The sequence below is a fragment of the Microtus pennsylvanicus genome, chromosome 1 (assembly GCF_037038515.1).
Source record: "Microtus pennsylvanicus isolate mMicPen1 chromosome 1, mMicPen1.hap1, whole genome shotgun sequence".
Lineage (NCBI taxonomy): Eukaryota > Metazoa > Chordata > Mammalia > Rodentia > Cricetidae > Microtus > Microtus pennsylvanicus.
This window is the reverse complement of record NC_134579.1, coordinates 71,943,113-71,964,740: the sequence shown is the minus strand read 5'-3', so window position 1 is coordinate 71,964,740 and position 21,628 is coordinate 71,943,113. Positions and strand designations below refer to the sequence as shown.

At 48.3% G+C, this 21,628-nt stretch overlaps 1 protein-coding gene across 6 annotated transcripts in view; it reads right to left on the bottom strand.

The window, feature by feature from the left end:
* Dgkg (diacylglycerol kinase gamma) overlaps positions 1–21,628 on the bottom strand; it is a 207,806-nt gene that overhangs the window by 28,969 nt on the left and 157,209 nt on the right. For all 6 annotated transcript variants that reach the window (XM_075967989.1, XM_075967983.1, XM_075968007.1 and 3 more), the window contains one exon: positions 7,604–7,781. In XM_075967989.1, coding sequence (XP_075824104.1) covers positions 7,604–7,781 — 178 coding nt within the window. The remainder of the gene's footprint in view (positions 1–7,603; positions 7,782–21,628) is intronic.

Here is a 21,628-nt window from a genome sequence, read left to right as displayed (position 1 = left end):
TGAAGATTGTTCTCTGTGGGCTAAAAGACCTATATTTCAATCCAGGTTTGACCATGGGCAAGACACTTCCTCCTTGATATGTCTTTCCCTTTATCTAGTGGACAAAATGATCACTAAAATGTAAAGAGATCTGTGATCCAGTATTTCAAGACTATATAGGAAAATCAGTTTCTATTGAAGCAGGGGTCTAAGAACCACATTGTGCAGTCTTTAAAAAAAGAAAGGCACCAGGCCTTACCTGCAGAATCCAGAAGGGCAGCATTTCCTGCTGGTCATTGTGTGTTTCCAATGACCACAGTTCCTGCCTGACAGGGTCAACTGGGACTAGAATCTTACAGGGAAGGTTAGAGGCAGGCTCCCCAAGCACAACATAAGCTGTCCCTGGAGGAGAAGTCCTGGGACTTTGTGTGCCTGTGTCGTTCACAGAGATTTCATTTTGCCGACAGACCAACTTAAAAACAGCCCCCCTAGCTCACCACGCCATGTGCTCTGGCTCTGGGTGCATTTGGCCACCCAGTACTCAGAAACCCATATGAGGCCTTGGAGATTCTGCCAGGCAATGGGATTGTGACATGGGGGGCTCCCTTAGGAGCCCACAGTCTGGTGAGGGAGATGCCCCTGTAAAGAAGGAATCGCAGGAGAGTTGGCACAGGTAGCTTTGGGAGGGAATGCAGGGCCCTTGGGCATCTGTCTTGGGCCCCAGGTGAGATGCTAACCAGGCAGGGGACATGCGGTTAGGGGGAGGCATCGGGCCTGAGGAGAGGAGAAGGCGACGGAAGATAATGACTAGCTCGGGGGTTGTTGATGCCAGCGTGGGCTGCTGGAAGACTGAATGGCAGAGCTGTGATTTCCTGTGCACGGCAGAGTCAGATCTTTCTGTAGGCCTGCACACATTTAACAAGATGACACATGTTGCCATGGTAATTTTCCAGTGCTGAGAAGCGTCCCACTGCGCACACCTAGTACTCCCAAGGCCCTTCAGAGTTCATACACCTCCTTCTCTGCCAAACCAAAGGAGAGATCTTCCATGCTGCTTAGTGTTTGTCAACTTGACACAAACTGGAGTCACCTGGGAAGAGGGGATCTCAGCTGAGGAATTGCCTCCATTAGGCGGGCCCATTGGCATGCTACCTGGGCATTTTCTTGATCACGGCTGATATGGAAGGGACCAGCCCACTGTGGATGGTGCCATCCCTGGGCAGATGGTCCTGGGTTATAATAAAGCAAGCTGGTCGAGACATGGGGAGCAAGCCAGCAAGTAGCGTTCCCCCGTGGTTCTGCTTCGGCTCCTGTCTCTAGGTTTCTGCTTCAGCTCTTTTGATGAGCAACAGTTAACATGTGAGCCAAATGAGCTTTTCCTTCCCCAGCTTGGTGTTTGGTCAGTGTTTTTATCAAAGAAACAGAAAGTAACTAATATACCCCTGTGATATGTACAATGTTTGGGATAGTTTGGGAAAACCTTGGTCAGTTCTGAACCTATTGGGCCTTTCTCTGTTATGACTTTATATAAAAGTAGAAAGAAAACCACAAGAAAACATAAACCTATGTTCACCATTCCTTTTGAGTCTGAACTGAGCTTCGCAGTATCAGCCTTTGAGAGGACCGGATGGCATCTGTGTCCTGGCTTTGGAATTCAGGGCACTCTTCATACAGCTGGTGAAAATCCACAAGGCACCATGCACAGGTTGGCAGGCCATCCAGGCTTGCAGGAGCAGCAGAGTCAAATGTGCAGAGAAGCCCTGTGATAGTGCATGCCTAGGGGTGGGGCTGGCCCAGGGTTTGCTTCCCTTTCCTAGGGAGAGCCTCTGGATTGAGGATAGCAGGGATGATGTGCTTGGGCTTGGAGACCGAGTACCAGGCTAGGGAGGCCACAGGTGTGCCTGTGAATATTACACCAGCTGGCTGGACTCATCCGGACCTGGGAGCCGTGCAGCTCTTAGCGCTGACCACCCTTCTGCATGTCTCACGGTAAGCTTATCTTATCCAGGGCATGCTGAGCTAGTCCTTTTGTGGCTGGGGGAGTCGTTATTCCCCATCACTCCCTACTGCGTTTGCATGCATGTTAAATGATCTGACAGAAAGCCTGTCTGTAAAGCTGTAAGAACCACTCAAAGTAAACTCTATACCAGAAGTGTCTGACCCTTGTTTTGTTTTCTGGCAGAAATTATTACCTGATGATAATCTTGAGAAATTTTGGTTTAGAGCTTTGCCTAGAACACCCTATTTGTGGTTCGAGTGGGACTGATAGAGAAACCACATTTGAGATAGCCAGAGGGTCCAGTGGGGGTAACTTATCCCCAGCCCACTCCGGGCTCCAGCCTGAAGACTGGATTGAGGGTAACAAGAAAGTGTGTAGGAAGTCTCTCATTTATATCCTGGCCTGGTGCCAGAGGGGATGGCAGGGCTCCAAGGCTCTGCTTTCCAGCTTGACTCTCTCACCCAGACTTGTGCTTCACTTGGCCACCAGACCCCTCTCCGTCCCCCTGCTTGTCTGGACAGCAGTCTGTTCCGGTGTCTTCCCAAGCTCTCCCGCCACAGCCAAATGCACCGAAGTCTAGTTCCAGTAATAACCCAAGAAGTGCGGATTGTTGGAGCCATGGGTGGTTTAAAGGAAATCTAGGCCAAATTTCGGAAGGAAAAGTCAAGAGAGAGGTTCTCAATCGGTCCCTTCACATCACTCAACACCAAGCGGGGACAATGATGACTGTTGGCCAAGGTTTCATCAGGTTCTAGGTGCTGCTACGTAATTGCCCTACCAGGATGATCCAATTCAACCCTGGCAAAAGTCCAGAGGGAAGGAGCCATCACTGTTCTGTTTGGTCAAGGACTGAAATGGAGGCTAGGAGATGTAAGGTCACATGAGTGGAGGTGAGGAGGCCTGAGGGTGTTTTGTTTTCTGTTTTCTCTAATTCTTCAGTGGAATATCCCTCCACTCCACGTAGATTCTCACTTACAAGTTCTTTAAGCTGCATTTGAATTAGCTATTTAAATATGACTAACACATCTTACTAGTCAAATGAGTGTTTAATGGTTCCCATAGTCACACATAATGCTTTCTAAGACTTTTTCTTCATCATTTTTTTGCTTCATGCCTGTTCCTGTAGTCTACTGCCCACTGTACGGACTGAAGGCAAGACTCCTTCCTCTCTCTCTCCCTGCAGCAACAATTTCTGTAGAACCTTTTATACCCTTCTGGGTAGTAGGCTGTGCAAAGGACACAAAGATTGTTGAAACAGGGCTGGAGAGATGGCTCAGTGGTTAAGAGCATTGCCTGCTCTTCCAAAGTTCCTGAGTTCAATTCCCAGCAACCACATGGTGGCTCACAACCATCTGTAATGGGGTCTGGTGCCCTCTTCTGGCCTGCAGTCATACACACAGACAGAATATTATATACATAATGAATAAATAAATATAAAAAAAAAGATTGTTGAAACATAGTCCAAGAATTGAATCATATGAGAATTCTGAGTGCTTGATAGAAAACTCCAAGAAAACAAGACAAGGGTCTTGGGACCTCGGTTTCTTTATAACACAGAATTGTTCTTGGAATTGCATCTTCCTGGCCCTCCCAGGTGTAGCAGATAGAAGTGAGTCCCTTTAGCTGTTGGTATTCATAGGCCTCTGTGGAAAACCTCTGAGGGAAAACACATTTTTGCCACGTGCAGCCTGTCCTTGTGACCATGAGGACTTGAGCCCAGGAGAACTCTACTCAGGTGACCTTCCGTAACCCTCAGGATTTAAGCTGTCTGATGCTCTGAATAAAGCCGGCTATCAAATGAGACCTTAAACCACCTCCTTTTCAGGCCCCACTCTCCTAGGTTCATGCCACCAGCTAGAGAAGTAAACTTTTATTTTGTTATTATTTTAAAGTGTGTGTCTATGTGTCAGTGTATAGCTGAGTGTTGGTGCTTGTAGAAGTCAGCAGTATCAGGCTCCCTGGAACCGGAGTTACAGGCAGTTGGTTGTAAGCCACCTGATATGGGTGCTGGGAACTGAACTCAGGTCCTCTGAAAGAACATCATTATGTACTCTGAACTGCTGAGCCATCTGTTCAGCCCCTTGGTTTTTAGATTTCGACAGCTGGGGACCGATAGTAGGGCTTCCCAGAGTTATAATCCCTAGCCTCTGTCCTTGGAACCCAAGAGCTCTATGGAGGAGGGCAGTAGGTACGAATGTTTGTGTGAACTTTCTGTGCTGGGCCAAGGTGGAGGGAACTCTACAGGAGCTTTGCTCTGTCTCATTGCTGGCACACGCCAAAGAGAGAAGTGTCAAACCCAGATCCCTACTTGCATGCTCGGAAGAGGAAGGAGGGGGCTGCCTTTAGGTGTGAGCTCATACTGAGTCCAGGCACTTTTATGCCCACCATCTTCTTAACAAGCCAGGGAACTAGGTATTATCACACCCAACTTATAGATGAGGAAGCTGAGGAGGTGAGCTAATTTTCAAATTTTAATAAAACTGAAAAATAGAAAGCCAAAATTTAAATCCAAGTTAACCATCTGCAACATTCCCTGTGCCCTTGTTGCCTTCTCAGCAGGCTGTGTCCCCAGAGAACTCACTCGTGTTAATCCTAAGCAACCTTCTTACTTGGGCCACTCTCCCCAGTTTGATGTATGAGGAGAGATTTGGCAGAAGTCTCCTGTTGTTCTTCTTTCCTGTACTTCCTATGATGAGACCCTTCTCTCCTACCCTGTGCCCTGACTTCTCCCTCTCGTCTAAGAAAGGCCCAGGAGTCAAGAATCTCAATAAATAAAGAGAGCTCCCTGCCCCTTTAGCTACTGACCCAGAAATCCTGGTATACAACACACCAAAGAAAAGATATACATACAATTCTGCTCCAGGAGGCCACATAAACTGTCAGTCTTTGGAGATGTTAGAAGCCTCAAAATACAATTTCCAGATTGCCTGCTTTACAACTAAGAAAAATGGAGAGCCAAGAAGACGAACAGACACACACAAGGTCACATGCTAGTGAGAAGCAGTGTGAGCTGGAGCCCAGGTACCAAGAGAAGGCTTCAGCTTTTCCCAACCTCATGGGATGATGGCTCTCTCTGGAGGAAGGCTCCCAGTCGAGATCTATACAAAGCCCAGAAGCCAGGGCCTCTCTTTGACCTCTGCTTTGATCTGCTCACACTCCTGTTGAAGAACAGGAAGGGCTTCATCTTTCAACTCTGAAAGCGCATTTTGAGAATGGGAAGGGGGGTTGGGGGAAAGGCCTCCCATACTTGATGGCTAAGAGCGAGCAATAGTTTACTCTTGCTTAGAGAAAAGAAAGATGTAAGATCAGAGATTTAAGGAAAAGATACAAGTTGATATTGAGCCCTAAGGCAGAATGGGATCTCAGGAAGAGCATTCTCAAGCCCCAGGGTGGATATGAGACAGGGTTCTTTCTTCTCTGCCAGTTCCTTCTCTGTTCTGATAGAGCTGGATGCCAGGGAGGAGAGAGTGGGGTTGAAGTGGGAGCATGGAGGGAAGGGTGTCAGGAACTTTGTACAACCTCCAATATTTCCCTCACTCTGCTAGCACCCACAACTTCCCCTGATTCTTCAATTTAATAATTCATACAAATTGAAAAGTTTACTATGTGGAATAAAGGGACCATAAGAGGGCAAAAGAGAAACGTCCCTGTGTTCTCTTTGAAAGGACAGAGGTATGAAGAAGATGTTTCTGATTACCTTGTTTTAGAATATAGATGATCCATGTGAAATAAGCAAGTAACTACCCCCTTCAATGGTAGGTAGCTCCCTCCATTCAAAGGTACATAGCCCCCCCTTCAATGGTAGGTCATCCCCTCCCTTCAATGATAGGTAGCCCCCTCCCTTCAATGGTAGGTAGCCCCTCCCTTCAATGGTAGGTAGCCCCTCCCTTCAGTGGTAGGTAGCCCCTCCCTTTAATGGTAGGTAGCCCCTCCCTTTAATGGTAGGTAGCCCCTCCCTTCAGTGGTAGGTAGCCCCTCCCCTTAATGGTAGGTAGCCCCTCCCTTTAATGGTAGGTTGCCCCTCCCTTCAATGGTAGGTAGCCCCTCCCTTCAGTGGTAGGTAGCCCCTCCCTTTAATGGTAGGTAGCCCCTCCCTTTAATGGTAGGTAGCCCCTCCCTTCAGTGGTAGGTAGCCCCTCCCTTTAATGATAGGTAGCCCCCTCCCTTCAATGGTAGGTAGCCCCTCCCTTCAGTGGTAGGTAGCCCCTCCCTTTAATGATAGGTAGCCCCCTCCCTTCAATGGTAGGTAGCCCCTCCCTTCAGTGGTAGGTAGCCCCTCCCTGTAATGCTAGGTAGCTCAGAGTCCAGGAATCTTTTTCATAGAGCAGGTCTTGTTTAGGAATCAATCTTCTTCAGCCCCATCTACCCAGCTAATGAGATTTTACCTAAAAAGCTGGTTTTATAGCAAAGAAAACTGAGGTGAAAAAAAAAGGGGGTTGGTAGCAATACCTGGACTAGAATCCAATCCTCTCCTGCTGGCATAGTACCTGTGGCAATATCCTCGCCCTGGCTTCTCACCTCTCCGCTCTCCAGGCAACTAAAACATCATAAAAGCCAGACAATCCCTCAGAGGAATCGGCACCCAGGAGCTTTGACTAAGTCCTTGGCTGATAAATGAAGGTCATTTAAGGGCATCTCAGAAAGCTGTCTTCTGTGTTCTTGTGCCTTACGAGCTGAGGGCCTCTGGAGACACACTACCCGGCTGTTCTGGAAAGGGCTAGCTGGCTCATGGAAGCTGTCTGTACAAGTGACAGAAACAGAGTGAGGTAAGGGGAAGGGTCCCTGCAGATGATGAGGTCTGGGAGCTAGCAGAAGGCTAGACCCCACGAGGCTCCAGGTCACACTAAGACCTTTGGCTTTTTATCTGGAGTCACTACTGGATTTGGTCCGTGTCATAATCGGACACTTTCTTGGGGGTCTTTATACAGTGGTGAGGACTAGACTGTTCAGGAAGATTGTCCTAGGCAAACAGCCTAGGTGGGCCGCACACGCCTGCTTCTGCCTCTCAAGTGCTGACGTCACAGGCACACACCACTGCACCTGGTGTGTGCACATTATACGTGGCACGGGTAGAAGAAGGAATCCAAAGAGGAGGATTTCTAGCAATTCAGAAGAAAAAAGACAGTGGCTTAGACCCAGGAGGTCAGAAAGTAGGTGGCGAGAAGCACTTGGATTCTGGATTTAAAAAAAAAAAAATCAACTGGCCAGAGAGAAAAGAGACTGGGTAGTAAACAGTGGGGTGACCAAGAAAATTGGGAGCAAGGAGAGTTCTAGAAGCAATGAGGACGGAGGGCTTCCGGGGAGAAGGAGTGATGGGGATGAGTGTTGAATGTAAATCCTGGAAGACACTGGTACCCACGGCAGGAGCAGCACTTGACTCATGACATCATGGAGTCCTGGTCTGCCTACCGACTATCATCGAGGGCTCCTTTATTGTGAGTCTTGCCTTCTCAATTAGGCTGCAAACTTGGTTACACCACGAATGATGAGTCAGCCTGTTCCCAGAGCACCAGGTCCTTGGCAGCCGTGGGGGCCTTATCGAGCCTGCTGTAGGTTCTGTGTGGCTTGCCAGCTCGCTCTGTCACCAGGGCAATGGCTGGAGCAATTACCCTCATGCTCGCTTACCTTGGACACAGCATTTCAGCTCCTTTGGGTCTATGACGCTCCTCCTGCTTTCCCGGATCACAGCCCGGTTCTTCTTGGTTTCTCCCCAGAGATTGGTGCCTCCATACATGCTGGGAATGTTCAGAATGGCAATGCCTTCCAGGAAGATGTTGCTCAGGTCCACCTTAACTCCATCACACTGCAAAGCAGAGAGAAAGCAGATCACAGTGGGGCTGGGTATGGCAGGGCTTCTTAAAGGGTGTGGCTGGTCCTCAGCCACTCCACCACGGCCTCTTAGAAGCTGAATATCTATCTGGCAACTTCTTAGAATTAAGGCTTTGAACACTGTAGTGAGATGGAGCCATCTCATCCTGGTTGGCTCCAGGAAAGACAGCAGAGGATTTCCAAAGGGCTAGAAACGCTTATGGGTGCAATTTAGATGAAGGCAGTTGCCAAACTCCTATCCTCAGTCTGGATCCTTCCTAATCACAGTGAAGGAAGATCTGCTACGTCACTGGGTCCAGAAACTGCTATCAGGTAGATTGTCGATAAATAACAATTTTTCACGTTACCCCTTTATTTTATCCTCTCCGGGGAGAGGTGCCAGACGCTCAGGTTTGGGAGAACTTCCAATCTGTCTGTCTCTCAGAGCTCCGTAAGTGTGGCTCTGGCACAGGAGCTTGCTGACTGCTGCGGCTGAGCTACTTCGTCTCGTCTCTGCCACCCCCAGCCCCCAGGGGGTTTGAAAGGTTGGAAGACTTGAGGCTGTGTGCCCCACCTAGCTGGAAATCCTTTTCTGGTAAGACGCTTACCCGTGCAGGGAAAAAAAGGCACTAGCTTTGATTCTTGTTCCTTGAGATGATTGGTAACTTATTTCATTTGCAGAACAAATGGGACCCAAATAGATATCCTATATTACCCAAGAATGCATAGGTAAATCCCACATTTGTGGAACTGGACTATAAATTTCTTTCTTTTCCTTTCTTTCTTCTTCTTTTTTTGCTTCTTTTAAGAAAGGCAAACAGCCGAAAGCAGACAGTAATGATCTGCGGCCACCTGGGTTGCCTCCTGCTATGGTCTGAAGGCCTCCATCTAATTCCTGGTGGGTTAATTCCATTGTCATGGTATTACGAGGTGGGGCCTAATTAGGATTAGACGAGCATGGAGCCCTGTGATCTCATTAGCCCCGTCGGGAAGGGGAAGGAAAGCACAGTGCGCTTGTGCTGCCTCCAGAGAAAGGCCAGACCACGTGCAGCCCCTTGGCCCTGAACCTGAATGGTAAGGACCAAACATCTGTCACTTCCGATTTGCCCAGTTTGTGGTAATCAGAAACAACAGAAAATGACCTAAAAATACACAGAAATCAAAGGTTCTGAGTCTTGGCCAGAGGAGGAAGAGAGAGCTGGAGCAGTGACTCACTGCCTGATTTCTTTGAAGTTCCTAATCAGTGTTGCCACCTTCTGACTTGGTCCCAGCCAGAGAATAAGAATACAGTGAGCTTTTCTGGTAAGTGGGAACTCATTTCTGCACTGGGGAGTTTGGATCCTCTGAAAGCTCTCTTAAGTGGGTATGGATTTGTTCTTCTGGTTTCCTCCATTGGGCCTATCCTTCTTCTTGGAGCTAGATGGCACGGCCTTCCTCCTCCTTACATTCAGCCAATCCAATCAGCACATCCCAGAGAGAGGCTCATCATTACCACGGTGTATATGGGGTCTGTGGCTGGGGCTCAGTGAGCAGTGTGCCAACCTGGCATGCACAACACCATCCCGAGCAGTGCACACACCGGGCACACGGCAGAGTGCTCAGGGGGGTCTGAAGTTCAAGGATGTCTTTGGTTACATAGTGAGTTCAAGGTCCGTGTGGGATGCATTAGACCCTGTCTCAGTCTCAAAACAAACAAAGAGAAAACCCAAGAAAACTTCCACCAGCACCACCACAACCACCACAAGAAAATCCATTTAAACAAAAACTAAAAACCAAAAAACCCCAAGGAACTGATTATTGTCACACCATCCCGTCAGTTACAATGGCTGCTGTCCTTGTGTATCTGGGAGAACGGAGGCACAGAGAGCAGAAGCTGAGTACGTTGTTTGCCATCGCACAATGTACAGATGGCAGCGTACGAACTTCAAGGTAAGATCTAACTATTTTATCTCCCTCTCCCTCATCTGGCTGTGCAACCCCTGGGCTGCGTGTGGCCAGGGCTTTGAACCTCCTTTCCAGACTTTTCTGTTTTTGACTGTTACAGTTTGCACACACCACACTTGATGACCTGACTAACTGGTAGCATCCCTGGCATAGAAAACAACGGCACTAACACGATTCCGTCGGACAGGTGGCAACCACACCACTGTCTCTTGGAGCTGGGATTCTAGCACATTATCACGCTCATAAAACAAGACATGGACGAAGCACCTGGAAGAACAGAACATGCTAACTACCATCGTTTCTCTCATTCATGTGCTATGACCCTCACCAGCTCTTTCATTTGAAGCTAAATGATACTGTCACATCCACTGGGATTTCTGTTACCCTGACGCTCATCTCTTGACCTTACGCAGGATTGAAAAATGTGTGTGAATTTTCCAAGGCCATTAAGTTCTTCATCGCTCTACCTTAGCCATGGTGGGGACACTAGCATGTTTCCCCATTTTTAATTTAGAACCTGTCTCAGTTCAACACCCTGTTGCTCTGAGACACTGTCCAAACTAAGCCCAGGAGGAAAGAGTTAACTTGGCTTACACATCCCGGGCCACAGTCCATCACTGAGAGAATTCAGGGCAGGGACTCAAGTCAGGATCTGGAAGTAGGAACTGAATCAGAGGCCACAGAGGGATACTGCTTACTGGCTTGCTCTTCGGGGCTTGCTCAACCTGCCCTTTTTATATAATCCGAACCTTCTGCTTATGGGTGATACCAGCCACAAAGTGCTGTGTCCTCCTACATCAGCCATCAGTCCAGACAATACCCCACCGACCCAATCTGAGGGAGGCAGTTTCGGTATGACGGGTTCTCCTTCCCAGGTGCTTCAAGTTCGTGTCAAGTTTATAAACTTTCACCAGCAGAAAGCCGCTAGCAATGCGGAAAAGAAGAAAACCTCTCGAAGGGCAGAGGTCTACTGAACTATACGTCTCATGTTTTGTTCTGTTCTCTTCTGTTGCTTTGCTCCACACATCATGTCACGTTCTCCTCAGCTACAGTTTTTCCAGAGCCAGGCTTCTAAACCAGAGGTGTTCTCTGTGCATTTATTCTTGGGCGTGGTTTCATGTTGCCTCTGTGTCTCCGTGTCTCCGTGTCCAGTCCCCCTTAATGCATGGGCTCATCCTGGCCTCCTTGTTGCTGTCACGTGACTTGGGAACAGCAAGAGCCCCTTCCCCCTTTTCTTCTCAATGTGGTTAGTGATCTGTTAAGGGTTTATCTTGCAGAGTGTTCTTATTGGTCCACTCTTCCTCCGCTATTACTAAGTAGGAATTTAGGCTCTGGGTCACTGTGCCAAACTTGTCTGCTGCCCTCAGCTCTGTCCCTGGAACTGTCCTTGTCTTGTATCCCTTCCTGGATCCGAAGGCTATCCCTCTCCCTGGGTGGAGTAACTTCCACAGCACCTCTCTGTATTCATCACTGACTGAAATAGCTCTTCCCTTCTGAGAAGTAGTAACAGTCAGAGCTACCCTTGGCCAGACTTCCTGGGGCACCAGGCTGGCCTTCGCCTACAGTGCCTCTTGGGATCCTGATGGTGAGGGAGATGCCACTGCTGTCCCAAAGGATGGTGAAGCCGCTGGCTCAAGGTCACGGCACAGATGCAGATGGAGGTTGCCAACGCAGGCACTGGATGCCAGATTCCGCTCTGAGATGAGGTGGTGAAGCTGATGCTGGGATTTACAGCAAAATTCAGCTTGCAGCTGTTGTTTGAATAATCGACTCCCCCACTGCCGTTCTATCTTAGAAGGGCTTAGACATTAGTGTTATTAAATCCCATCTCTAGGCCAGATTTGTTTAAAAACAACAACCCACAAACCCAAGAACTATACCCCCAGCACTCTCCCCGACAGTCAGTCAACCTTTCTTCCTTGCTGGCAACCTTAAGTGTTAAGTGTCTGTCCCGTAGCCATAACCACTGAGGAGTGTTAAGTGTTGCTGCCTCCCTAGAAGAGCAACTGCCCCCCTCCCCCACCCCGTCTGCTCTTGCTAGACTGTTCTCTCTCCTTCTCCACCCAAGGTAAAGTGGGGCAAAAAAGAGAGGTGGGAAGACTCGAGGAGTCTTAACACTGAAGTCTCTAGCCACCCTTGAAAAGAACACCCTTGGGTTCAGAGAGAGGGATTTAAATCCCGGCTCTGTTGTGAGACCGCTGTGTGATTCTGGGTTGGTCCTTAATCTCTCTGAGCTTTAAGTAGTCACCTGGAAAAGGAGGGATGGGGATAACCAAGTTTTGCTGGGAGCTTTATCTCCTGCTTTATCTGAGTCCGGTGTTCTCCCTCCCACCCCACCCGGTTCCCTGACTTTGGTTGGAGCAGTTTAAAACTACCCCTCCTCTGCACACCAGTCTCCTAGCCGCTGTCTCTTATTTCCTTCGGAACTCCCTAGAGATGCAAGGCTTGCTGTATTGACTGAGCCTGAGAAATTGGAGTCAGGAGTGTCGCACTGTAGGCCTAACTGGAACACAGGACGTGCGTCCTATTCCCCAGCGAATGCCTCCGTGTTCCATGACGTCATCCGGCTCCCTCCCGGGTAGCTCCTGGGAGAGCCTGGAGGCCTCTTCCTGACGCCCTGAGCTAGGCTGGGGCTGGCAACCTCTGCTACGACTCCTGCCTGAGCTGCACCCGCCCCAGCGTTTACATCCAGGCATGTGGGTCAGACTCACACTCAGATCGCCCTCGACGGGTGCTGCCACCAGCAGCAGGTACGACAGGGGCCATCGAGGCCAGCACAACTCCTGCCTCGGGGAACCCCGGTTGTCTGTTGTGGTTCATGGCGTCCCCGGCACCCATAGCTCTGGCTTCGTCAGAGCAGGGATGGTTCTTTTGGATAGAAGGTCATTGTGTAGGCAACCAGAGACTAGGTTAAGAGGCCACAGGCTTTGACGAGCAGATGACTAAAGCGCTCAGGATTAGTGTTCGCCCTTCCCCAACCCAATGCTTTGGATCGCAGCAATTCTGGGCCGAACCTAGACTTTCTCAGTTCTCGTCTTTGCTGAGGGGTCGACAGCATTAGAGGGGAGGGAGACTGAGCATCACGCATCCTGCAGCAGACCCTCCTCTCTGACCTGAAAAGATAGAGGGGAGGCCTCCTGCATTCCAGCCCTGCTGACCCTTTTCTGCAGGACCTCGGGGATAGAGATTCTATTTATTTGACGACCTGTTTCAGTTTTTAGACTACGTTATCCCTAACCTGGATTCTCCACACCACCAGCAGGCAGATTTTCTCTGGTGTGGAAGCAGCTTGTTTTTGTATCGAAGCTCCACCTACTACTGGGCTGGGTCTACTCAGGGACCGAGGAGGTGGAGCTCTGGCCAGAAGAGCTTTAGGGGCTCCTGCCCGCTTTTAGCTTCAGGCTCCCCGTTCCTTTTCTAGGGTACTCTGCCACGGCATTATTCTGAAACTCCCCTCCCCTCTCTTTCACTTTGTTTTAATCTTTTTATTATGGGTATTTCTAAAGGGGTAGGAAGAGAGAGAGAGGTGGGGAGGGAAGAAGGGAGGGAGACAGAGAAAGAGAGGCAGAGAGACAGAGAGGAGACTGGGCTTAGAGGTTACATCTGGCAGCCAGTCTTTTTTTTTTTTTTTTTTTTGGTTTTTTGAGACAGGGTTTCTCTGTGGCTTTGGAGCCTGTCCTGGAACTCGCTCTGTAGACCAGGCTGGTCTCGAACTCACAGAGATCCGCCTGCCTCTGCCTCCCGAGTGCTGGGATTAAAGGCGTGCGCCACCATCGCCCGGCTTGGCAGCCAGTCTTGTTCAGGGTCAACATGCATGTCGACCTACAGCAGACCAGGATTTTCTCCTTCTGTCCGTAAATTCTGTATATCTTTAAAATTACTTAAGTCATCATCACTCTCCAATGGCAATCATAATTCCTTCACTTTCTCAACAACCTCCTTTTTTCTAATTACCGGTTTGTCTGGAGGTGTTACTGTATTTAGTTGATAGACCTCTTGTCGTTGTATCCCCGTCCCCCACCACTCCCCCGTGGAGGGAGGTTGATCTATAAATTTTCACTGTCTTTTCTTTTTGGAGGCAGGGTCTGAGAATGATACTGAGCCTTTTCCCAGTAATGACAAAACCCAGGAAGTAGCGCTCCTGCTGGGGGAGAAATACTGGGCTGTATCTACAGACAGTGTCTTTCTACAGTGTAGAGGGAGAGGGCTGAAGTCGAGATGGCCCACATCCTGATGGGTTCTGATGGCTGGGGGCAGGTGGCTTCCTTTGATGCCAGGGCTCCACAGCAGAGCTCCAGACTAAGCCTGAAGGGCAGGGACTGGGGGGATTGACATAAGCCTGGGCCACCTTTTCCTCCTTTTTGAGGGAACCAACAAGTATCAAGCAGGTAAATCGCCCTGTAAAGCCCAAGGTCTTGTGGAGCCTGGGAGAAGATGGGAGTGGTGGGCAGAACGGGGAGGAGTCCTTTCTAATTTGGCTTGGCAGTCTAGAGGGCACATCAGGGCCCAGCCTTCCCCATAACCCTCTTTAGTTTGGAAAGAAAATAGTAGCAGAGCTAATAGCTAGCTGGGTCCTAGTAATTGGTTTTAGACTAAATTGTTCTGTGTGGCCAAAGAATTGGGGTGCAGTTTACTGCCCCTTTTATGCCTGATAAATCCCAATCTGCCTGAGATGTAGTAGCTCCTCAAAACTGTTCAGGTGTCTAGGAGGGAAGCGATTCTCGCCTTCTCTGCATTTCATTGCTTTGATTTCCCCGTGGATATGGCATCTGTTCTGCCCACGGGTCCCCCAAGAGGCATGAAGCTCAATAGAAGGTAAGCGCAGTGTTCAGAGCTCTCTGTTCTCCACTGACCCATATCGGTTGTTCAGCATAACTACCGTGAGCTGACAGCAAAGAACCTGTAGAGAAATCCTCATTTTCCCAAAATGGAGAACCAGTTGTTCATGAATACCACAGACAAAATCTTCCCAAGAATCTACCCAACCTCTCTAGACCAAGACAGCAATGGCTAAGTGAAGTGAACTCAATGTCTGGGAAGGAACAGATGCAAATGCTGACCCTAGTCTGCAGGAAGTAATCCTCTGATCATGGCTAAAGTACCCTCCCCCCAACGGAAAGAGGTATGGGAGGTTGGTTGCTGAGGCAGAGAAGACAGAAGCACTCGCTCAGCAAGTGTAAGTGGGAACTTACTCTATGCTAGGTCTAGGGATGGAGTGGAAATAGCACAGGAGCCAGTCCCCCAGGGGCTTTCTCAGGTCAGTGTTGGAGACGGGTACTGCTAACTGCTTAGCAGCAAGGTCTCCAGGCAAACAAAATCAAAAAGCAAGCAACTGTTGTGCTCTAAGGTATGAACACTCTGACTATAGCCAATTGCGAGGTACAGCAGCATCAGCAGAAGAAGTTGGGAAGAGAGGCACCAGCAAGCAGGCTGGCTTGGATGCATGGATGGTTAGAGGCAGAGAGGCCCCATTTACAGGGCCTGTGGCTAGAACTAGAGAATTTACTCTGAGTGTAAGAAAAGAAGCCAGGGAAAACACTGTTTGCCTCGAGAGGAACAAGAGTGAATGTTTTCCGAGTTAATGTCTGCTGTGTATTGTGAGGAAGACACCGTGCTTCCTTGAGTGGAGAGAGCAGTCTTTAGAAGGCAGTCTACCTGTCTCCATTCAAAAATGGGTCTGGCGTGTAGGTCATTCTGGCAGGCAATGCTACTTGTCCTGTGTTCAGAGAGGCTATTTTATATGGCTTTCGGAGCTGATGTCTACTGTGGGCAGTAAGATAATAACATCCACATACAATAATGCGCATCATTTTTTTTTAGCAAATTATGAACCAGGCACGTCCTATATTTTCTACTCAATCCATTTAACTCTGCAGTGTCAGTGTTCATGTGTTTGTTACGCAGATGAGGAAACACTGACTCGATGAAACTAAGGAAGGTCTTTCTCTCCCAAACTTGTTTAGTGCTTGTCTTCCCAAATCCTTCAGATTTCTGGTATGAGATGCAACTGGCAAGATCAAAAAGCCAAACAAATGTAAAAAGCTTGTGTGTGAGATCTGTTAGTGCTGTGCTCTGTTACCTAGGAGACCGTTTGTAGGGTATTCTCCAACAAGAGTAGTCAGGCAGGGCTGGAGAGATGGCTCTGTGGTTAGAGCACCTGATGCTCCCATAGAGGACCTGGGATAGGTCACAGCCATCTGCAACTTCAGTTCCAAGGGACTGATCCCCTTTTCTGGCCTCCAGGAATACTGCACACAAACAGTACACATACATACACGCAGGCAAAAACTCCTACACATAAAATTAAAACAACAACAACAAAACCCAAGTCTTTTAAAAAACTAGTCAGGACAGCCTACAGAATGGGAAAAGATCTTCAATAACCCCACATCAGACAGAGGTCTGATCTCCAAAATATACAAAGAACTCAAGAAATTGGTCATCAAAAGAACACAAGATCCAATAAAGAAAAAATAGAGTATAGACCTAAACAGAGAACTCTCAACAGAGGAATCTAAAGTGGCTGAAAGACACTTAAGGAAATATTCAACATCCTTAGTCATCAGAGAAATGCAAATCAAAACAACTCTGAGACTCCATCTTACACCTGTAAGAATAGCCAAGATCAAAAACACTGATGCCAACTTATGCTGGAAAGGTTGTGGGGAAAGGGGAACACTTCCTGCATTGCTGGTGGGAATGCAAGCTGGTACAATCCCTTTGGATGTCAGTGTGGTGATTTCTCAGAAAATTAGGAAACAACCTTCCTCAAGACCCAATAATACCACTTTTGGATATATGTCCAAAGGATGCTCAATCATGCCACAAGGACATGTGCTCAACTATGTTCATAGCAGCATTGTTTGTCATAGCCAGAAACTGGAAACAACCTAAATGCCCTTTGATTAAAGAATGGATAAGGAAAATGTGGTACATTTACACAATGGAGTACTACACAGCAGAAAAAAATAATATTTTGAATTTTGCAGGCAAATGGATGGAGCTAGAAGACATCATTTTGAGTGAGGTAAACCAGACCCAAAAAGACAATTATCATATGTACTCACTCATAAGTGGTTTTTGAACGTAAAGCAAAGAAAACCAGCCCACAAATCACAATCCCAGAGAACCTAGACAACAATGAGGACCCTAAGAGAGACATACATAGACCTAATCTACATGGGTAGAGAAAAAAAACAAGAATCTTCTGAGTAAATTGGGAGCATGGGGACCTTGGGAGAGGTTGAAGGGGAGGGAAGGAGACAGGAAGGAGAGCAGAGAAAAATCCAGAGCTCAATAAAAATAAAAAAGAAAATAAAACTAGTCAGGAGTGTTATGGCTCTATAAATAGAGGCATATAGGAACTGGGAATGTCTGGTGTGTGCATAAAGGTGATACTATGTAAAAGTCACATCATTAGCCCTACGGAAGGCAGTCATACGCAAGAGTGAGGAGGATGTACTATGCCTGCTGTGGGGACTTCGTTCATGCATCCACAGATCTTATGTATTTGTTTTATTCCAAGGAGTGTGCCAAATGCTTGACTCGATCACCAGGCACAGGCCATACAACTCTTGTTCAAAATCAGGAAGAATGTTCTGAAAGTCCAAGCTATCTAGACATGAACGGGCTTCTTGAAGGCTCCCTAGCCTTCCAATAATCAGGAGGAGGCCAGAGCCTCACTTATAATGGGCTCTAATGGCTCTGTTGTTGAGTAAATTAACATAAAATCCCTTCCCGTCCAGAGATGCGACATTCAGAATTTACTCTGGCAGGCTGTTGCATGCTGCATTGAGATAGCCTGTCCTGACATCCTCTTTGCCCAGCCTTGACCTCCCAGCTGTGTGCTCCACATTCTCTGACAGCTAGCCATGGTGGGCCAGCTAGCCTTGCGAGGAGCTGCCATCTGTGACGGGACGATGGTGTTCTGGTGAATTTGTGTGGGCTCAAGGAATGTGGCATTGAAGCCATACACACACAACCTGCTTAAGAACATCCCATGGGTAGGAAATGTTTTCTTCCTCTTTAGCCTTACTCTGTTGCCATGCCAAAAGGGTACAATGGTGCCTTTAATAGGGGCAGCTGGAAGGGGGTGTTGGCAGCGAGGCTGGAAGCAGAGTGCTGCAGCTGGGGGTGGAGGCGGGGGGCTCAAGTTCATGTCCAGGAGTGAGCCTGCATCGGGTGCCAGTTTCCAAAACAAAACTGTTTCTCAGAGCTGGTGGTGGCGGGTTGCCTCAGAATTGCACAGAGGGCAAAGCCGTTTCCTCTCTACAGCTCCACTTCTCCAAGCTGAGAAAAACTTTGGTATGTTCGGGCATTCTTACTCAGGATGCAGATGAACGGGCTCTGTCGCCTCTCTGGAGAGCTGAGGCCAGTGCCCAGATGGGATTTTCTAAGAGCCCACCCAGCTCCATTAAGCAGAGAGAGACTGGTAACCTTAAGACCTGGCAGGGCTCCAGGGCAAGTAGTCTTCTGGGCTCAGAATGGAGGGCCTTCTCCTGCCTTGCAGGGTCACTTGCTGCAATCCCACTGCCCAGCATCCTCATTGCCTTGCTGGCTCGGCCCACTCACTGTTTGAACTCAGTTCGGTGGGAAAGAGGTGGGAGAGCCCTGGCATTTCCTGTCCTGGTTCACAGTTGCCCGGACCCTCTGCGACAGCTCCGAGCTGGGCGTAGGATGTCTTCCCACTTCTTGTGGGGGTTAGGAGGTATGAGTGCCAGGCTGTTAGCTCTGGCATCCATTTCCCCCCTTGTGTTACTAACGGAGCAGGTGGCTCCCCTTCGTTCTAGCGGCTGCCAGCAAAAAGGTGTGACTTCAAGTGGCCATTGGCAATTTCTATTAATGTTCACACTAAATATGAGAGTTTCACACTTCCATTCAAATCAGCAAATCACAACTGGGAAAGTACTTCCTTTTAGGCTCTTTGCTGGCTCTGTGACCACAAAATGAAAAGAAAGCAAACCAAGCGATGCACACGACAAGCCCTGAAGGGGAGTTGGCCTGTCAACTAAATACCCACAGGCATTAATTAGTCTGGACAGAAGTTTAACACATTGCTGTCCCTCTGTGGGTACCCTGGCATTGTGGGGGACAAGTGGGGCTGGCATCACAGACCTAGGTGTGAAACTCGTCTGGTCTTAGAGTATTTATTGTATTTATTTTGAGACAGGGTCTCACTGTCTCACAGCCTTGGCTGGCCTGGAACTTGCCATGTAGACCAGGCTGGCTTCCAGCTTACAGAGGTCCACCTGTCTCTGCCAAGATTTGAAGGTGCGGGCCACTGTGCCTTTAATGATGAGTGATTATTTATATTCATGAGACTTTATGAGGCTAATGCCCGAGGTACAGAGTTGTTATGATAATGAAATAAGACACTGTATAAATGTGCTAGGATCTGTGGGTTGTAACAGACTTGGAGTACACGTATTTGTGCATAAGGGCATTTAGCCAGTACCTTGTTAGAGTCTCTGCCCTTCATTAAAGAGCCAGTTCTGAACTGGGCGGTGGCAGCGCAAGCCTTTAATCCTAGCACATGGGAGGCAGAGGCGGGTGGATCTCTGTGAGTTTGAGGCCAGCCTGGTCAGATTCCAAAGCTACAGAGAAACCCTGTCTGGAAAAAGAAAAACAAAACAAGAGTCAGTTCTGTTCTTTCTATAAGCTCACAGGCATTGGAAGGACAGATTTCTCTTCTGCATTCTATAAACCGCATTTGTTTATTCTGTTCTTTGTTTGCCTGTCCAGTTGTGAAGGGAACAGGAGGATTGGAATAGTCTCCTCTCTGAAGTACCTGAACTGCAGAGAGTGGAAAGGATCATGGAGTCTATTCAACCTTCTAGACTAGCTCAGGAAGCCAACATTTCCCACAGACAGGCTCTCACTGTTCCCTTACCTTGAAAGACACATTGCTTGGGGGAAGTTATTCTTTACCAAGGGACTCTGGCAGACAAAAAGCTAAGCTTTCTTGGGGGCAAAGGTTAACTGATAGAATCTTCCAGAAACTCGCAAGGGACAGGGCTCTAACCTGGAATGCCGGTGATGGGGCTCCTGACCCCAGTCCTTTAAGATTCTCTGGGGCCAACCTGTCAGACACACTGCACACCACCCAGCTGTTTCTGAGACGCTGTAGGGATGAGACTTAATCTTTAAGAGTCATTCCCAAGTCCTTGGAGACACAGAGTATGCTATTGTCACACTGAAGACAAAGGAAAATCAAAGCAATTCACCGAAAAAACAAAGGCACTAGAAGAGAAGGGAAAGATAAAAGCACATAGGCCAACAGAGCTGGGTGCGCGCTGCAGGGTCCACGTTGGCAGGAAATACAAGAAGAGGGTCACTTGAGGGAGAGAAGTTGCATCAGAGCCGAAAGCAAACAATGGAACTTCACAAGGGGGGATTAAGAAAAACAGTTTGTCCTGAGTCAGCGGAACACTGTTGAGTCCATAAAGAGACTTGTAGTCAGCGCACGGGTGAGAGGTAGGGAGGCCTGCATCGTATTACTGTGTTTGCAATGGCTTTCATGAATTGAAACAGGCCAGTAACCCTGGTAGTGGTGGTGTCTGGTTGGTGAGACCGAAGGGGCACTAGCTCATTAGAACATGTGACTCCGGCAGGCCTTGCCCTTCTCCATTCCCTCTGTCTTCCTGAAAGCTTCTAGATTACATTCGTAAAGCTGGTCCCTTATTTGGCCACTTCATCCTCCTGAGGCTGCCCACCAAGGTCCAGCTATCAAAGTACTGAAGCCCAGCAATCAAAAGCCCCCTCTGGTTCACCTAATTAACAGGTCCAGTCAAAACACACCACCGCATCCTCGCTCCTGCTAACCCAGGCCTCCCCTTTCTCGCTTCTTAAAATTCCACCTGCAAGATCATTTGCTGCTGTTTTTCTGCTTGAGTCAGAAAGCAGCCACTTTAACTTCTCTTCCACTGCATAAAGGCTTTCTCTGTGAAAGCCTTTGGGTGTGGTTTGTGTCTAATCCGGGGTCTGAGAGGAAGTCCCTGTAGGGTCTTTTAAATAGATGGTTGGTTACTTTTTTGGTGTTTTTTCTCAATTTTTTTTTGATGCATTTGTCATTTTGACCTTTGAAATCAGTAGAGATTAGTTCACATTTTAGGAGAAAACACCAGGAAACCAAGGCCAGTGCTTCTGGAGTGCTGAGACCTGGCAGATGGGCTGGAAAGGGAAGTTGGAAGTGGTCAGAACTGCCTGGAGGGGCCTCACTGGGGCTGGTGCTGGTCCTGGGGGCCCATTAACTTGGTTGAGGAAATAAGTTCACCAGGAGACTCTCACCCCAAGATGCCCTGGCTCTGTTTGTAGTTTTTCCCCCTCACTTCCTTCTACTCTGATTGGTTGGGCTGAGTGGCCAGTCCCACTTATTTGCTCCAAGTTCTGAAAGGCTAACAAAGTTCATGTCATACCAGAAGAAACCAAGGCTTAACACTCATTCTCATCTTCCAAGTTAAGAGTGTAAAACAGCAGGGGGTGGTGGGCCAGGCAGGATCAGAACACCCAGTTGGTCCCAGAGAGCCATGGTTTCTTTTCTATCTGACGCTGGCTGAATGAACTTGATCGAGTTTATTAATCTATGACGTCCTTGATTATTGTCTTTTGAATAATAATGGCATCGATGGGGTTGTTGGAGTGACTGGGGGTAAAGGCATTGTCTACGGCTCTGTAACAGTTTCCTTTGGGATTGAAACATTCCCCGGCAGGGAAACTCTATAAACAGGAAGGTAACAATTCAAACAGCTTCAGGAAGTCCCTGAAACTGACCAGATTCACTAAGCTCCTCCCTATCAGAGTGGCAGAGTCATATTGCAAAGATCTGAGAATGGACCTCCTGCTTGGAAGAAGCAGATGCCAGCGGAGCTACCTGGAAGAGGCTTAAACCAACTGAGGCAC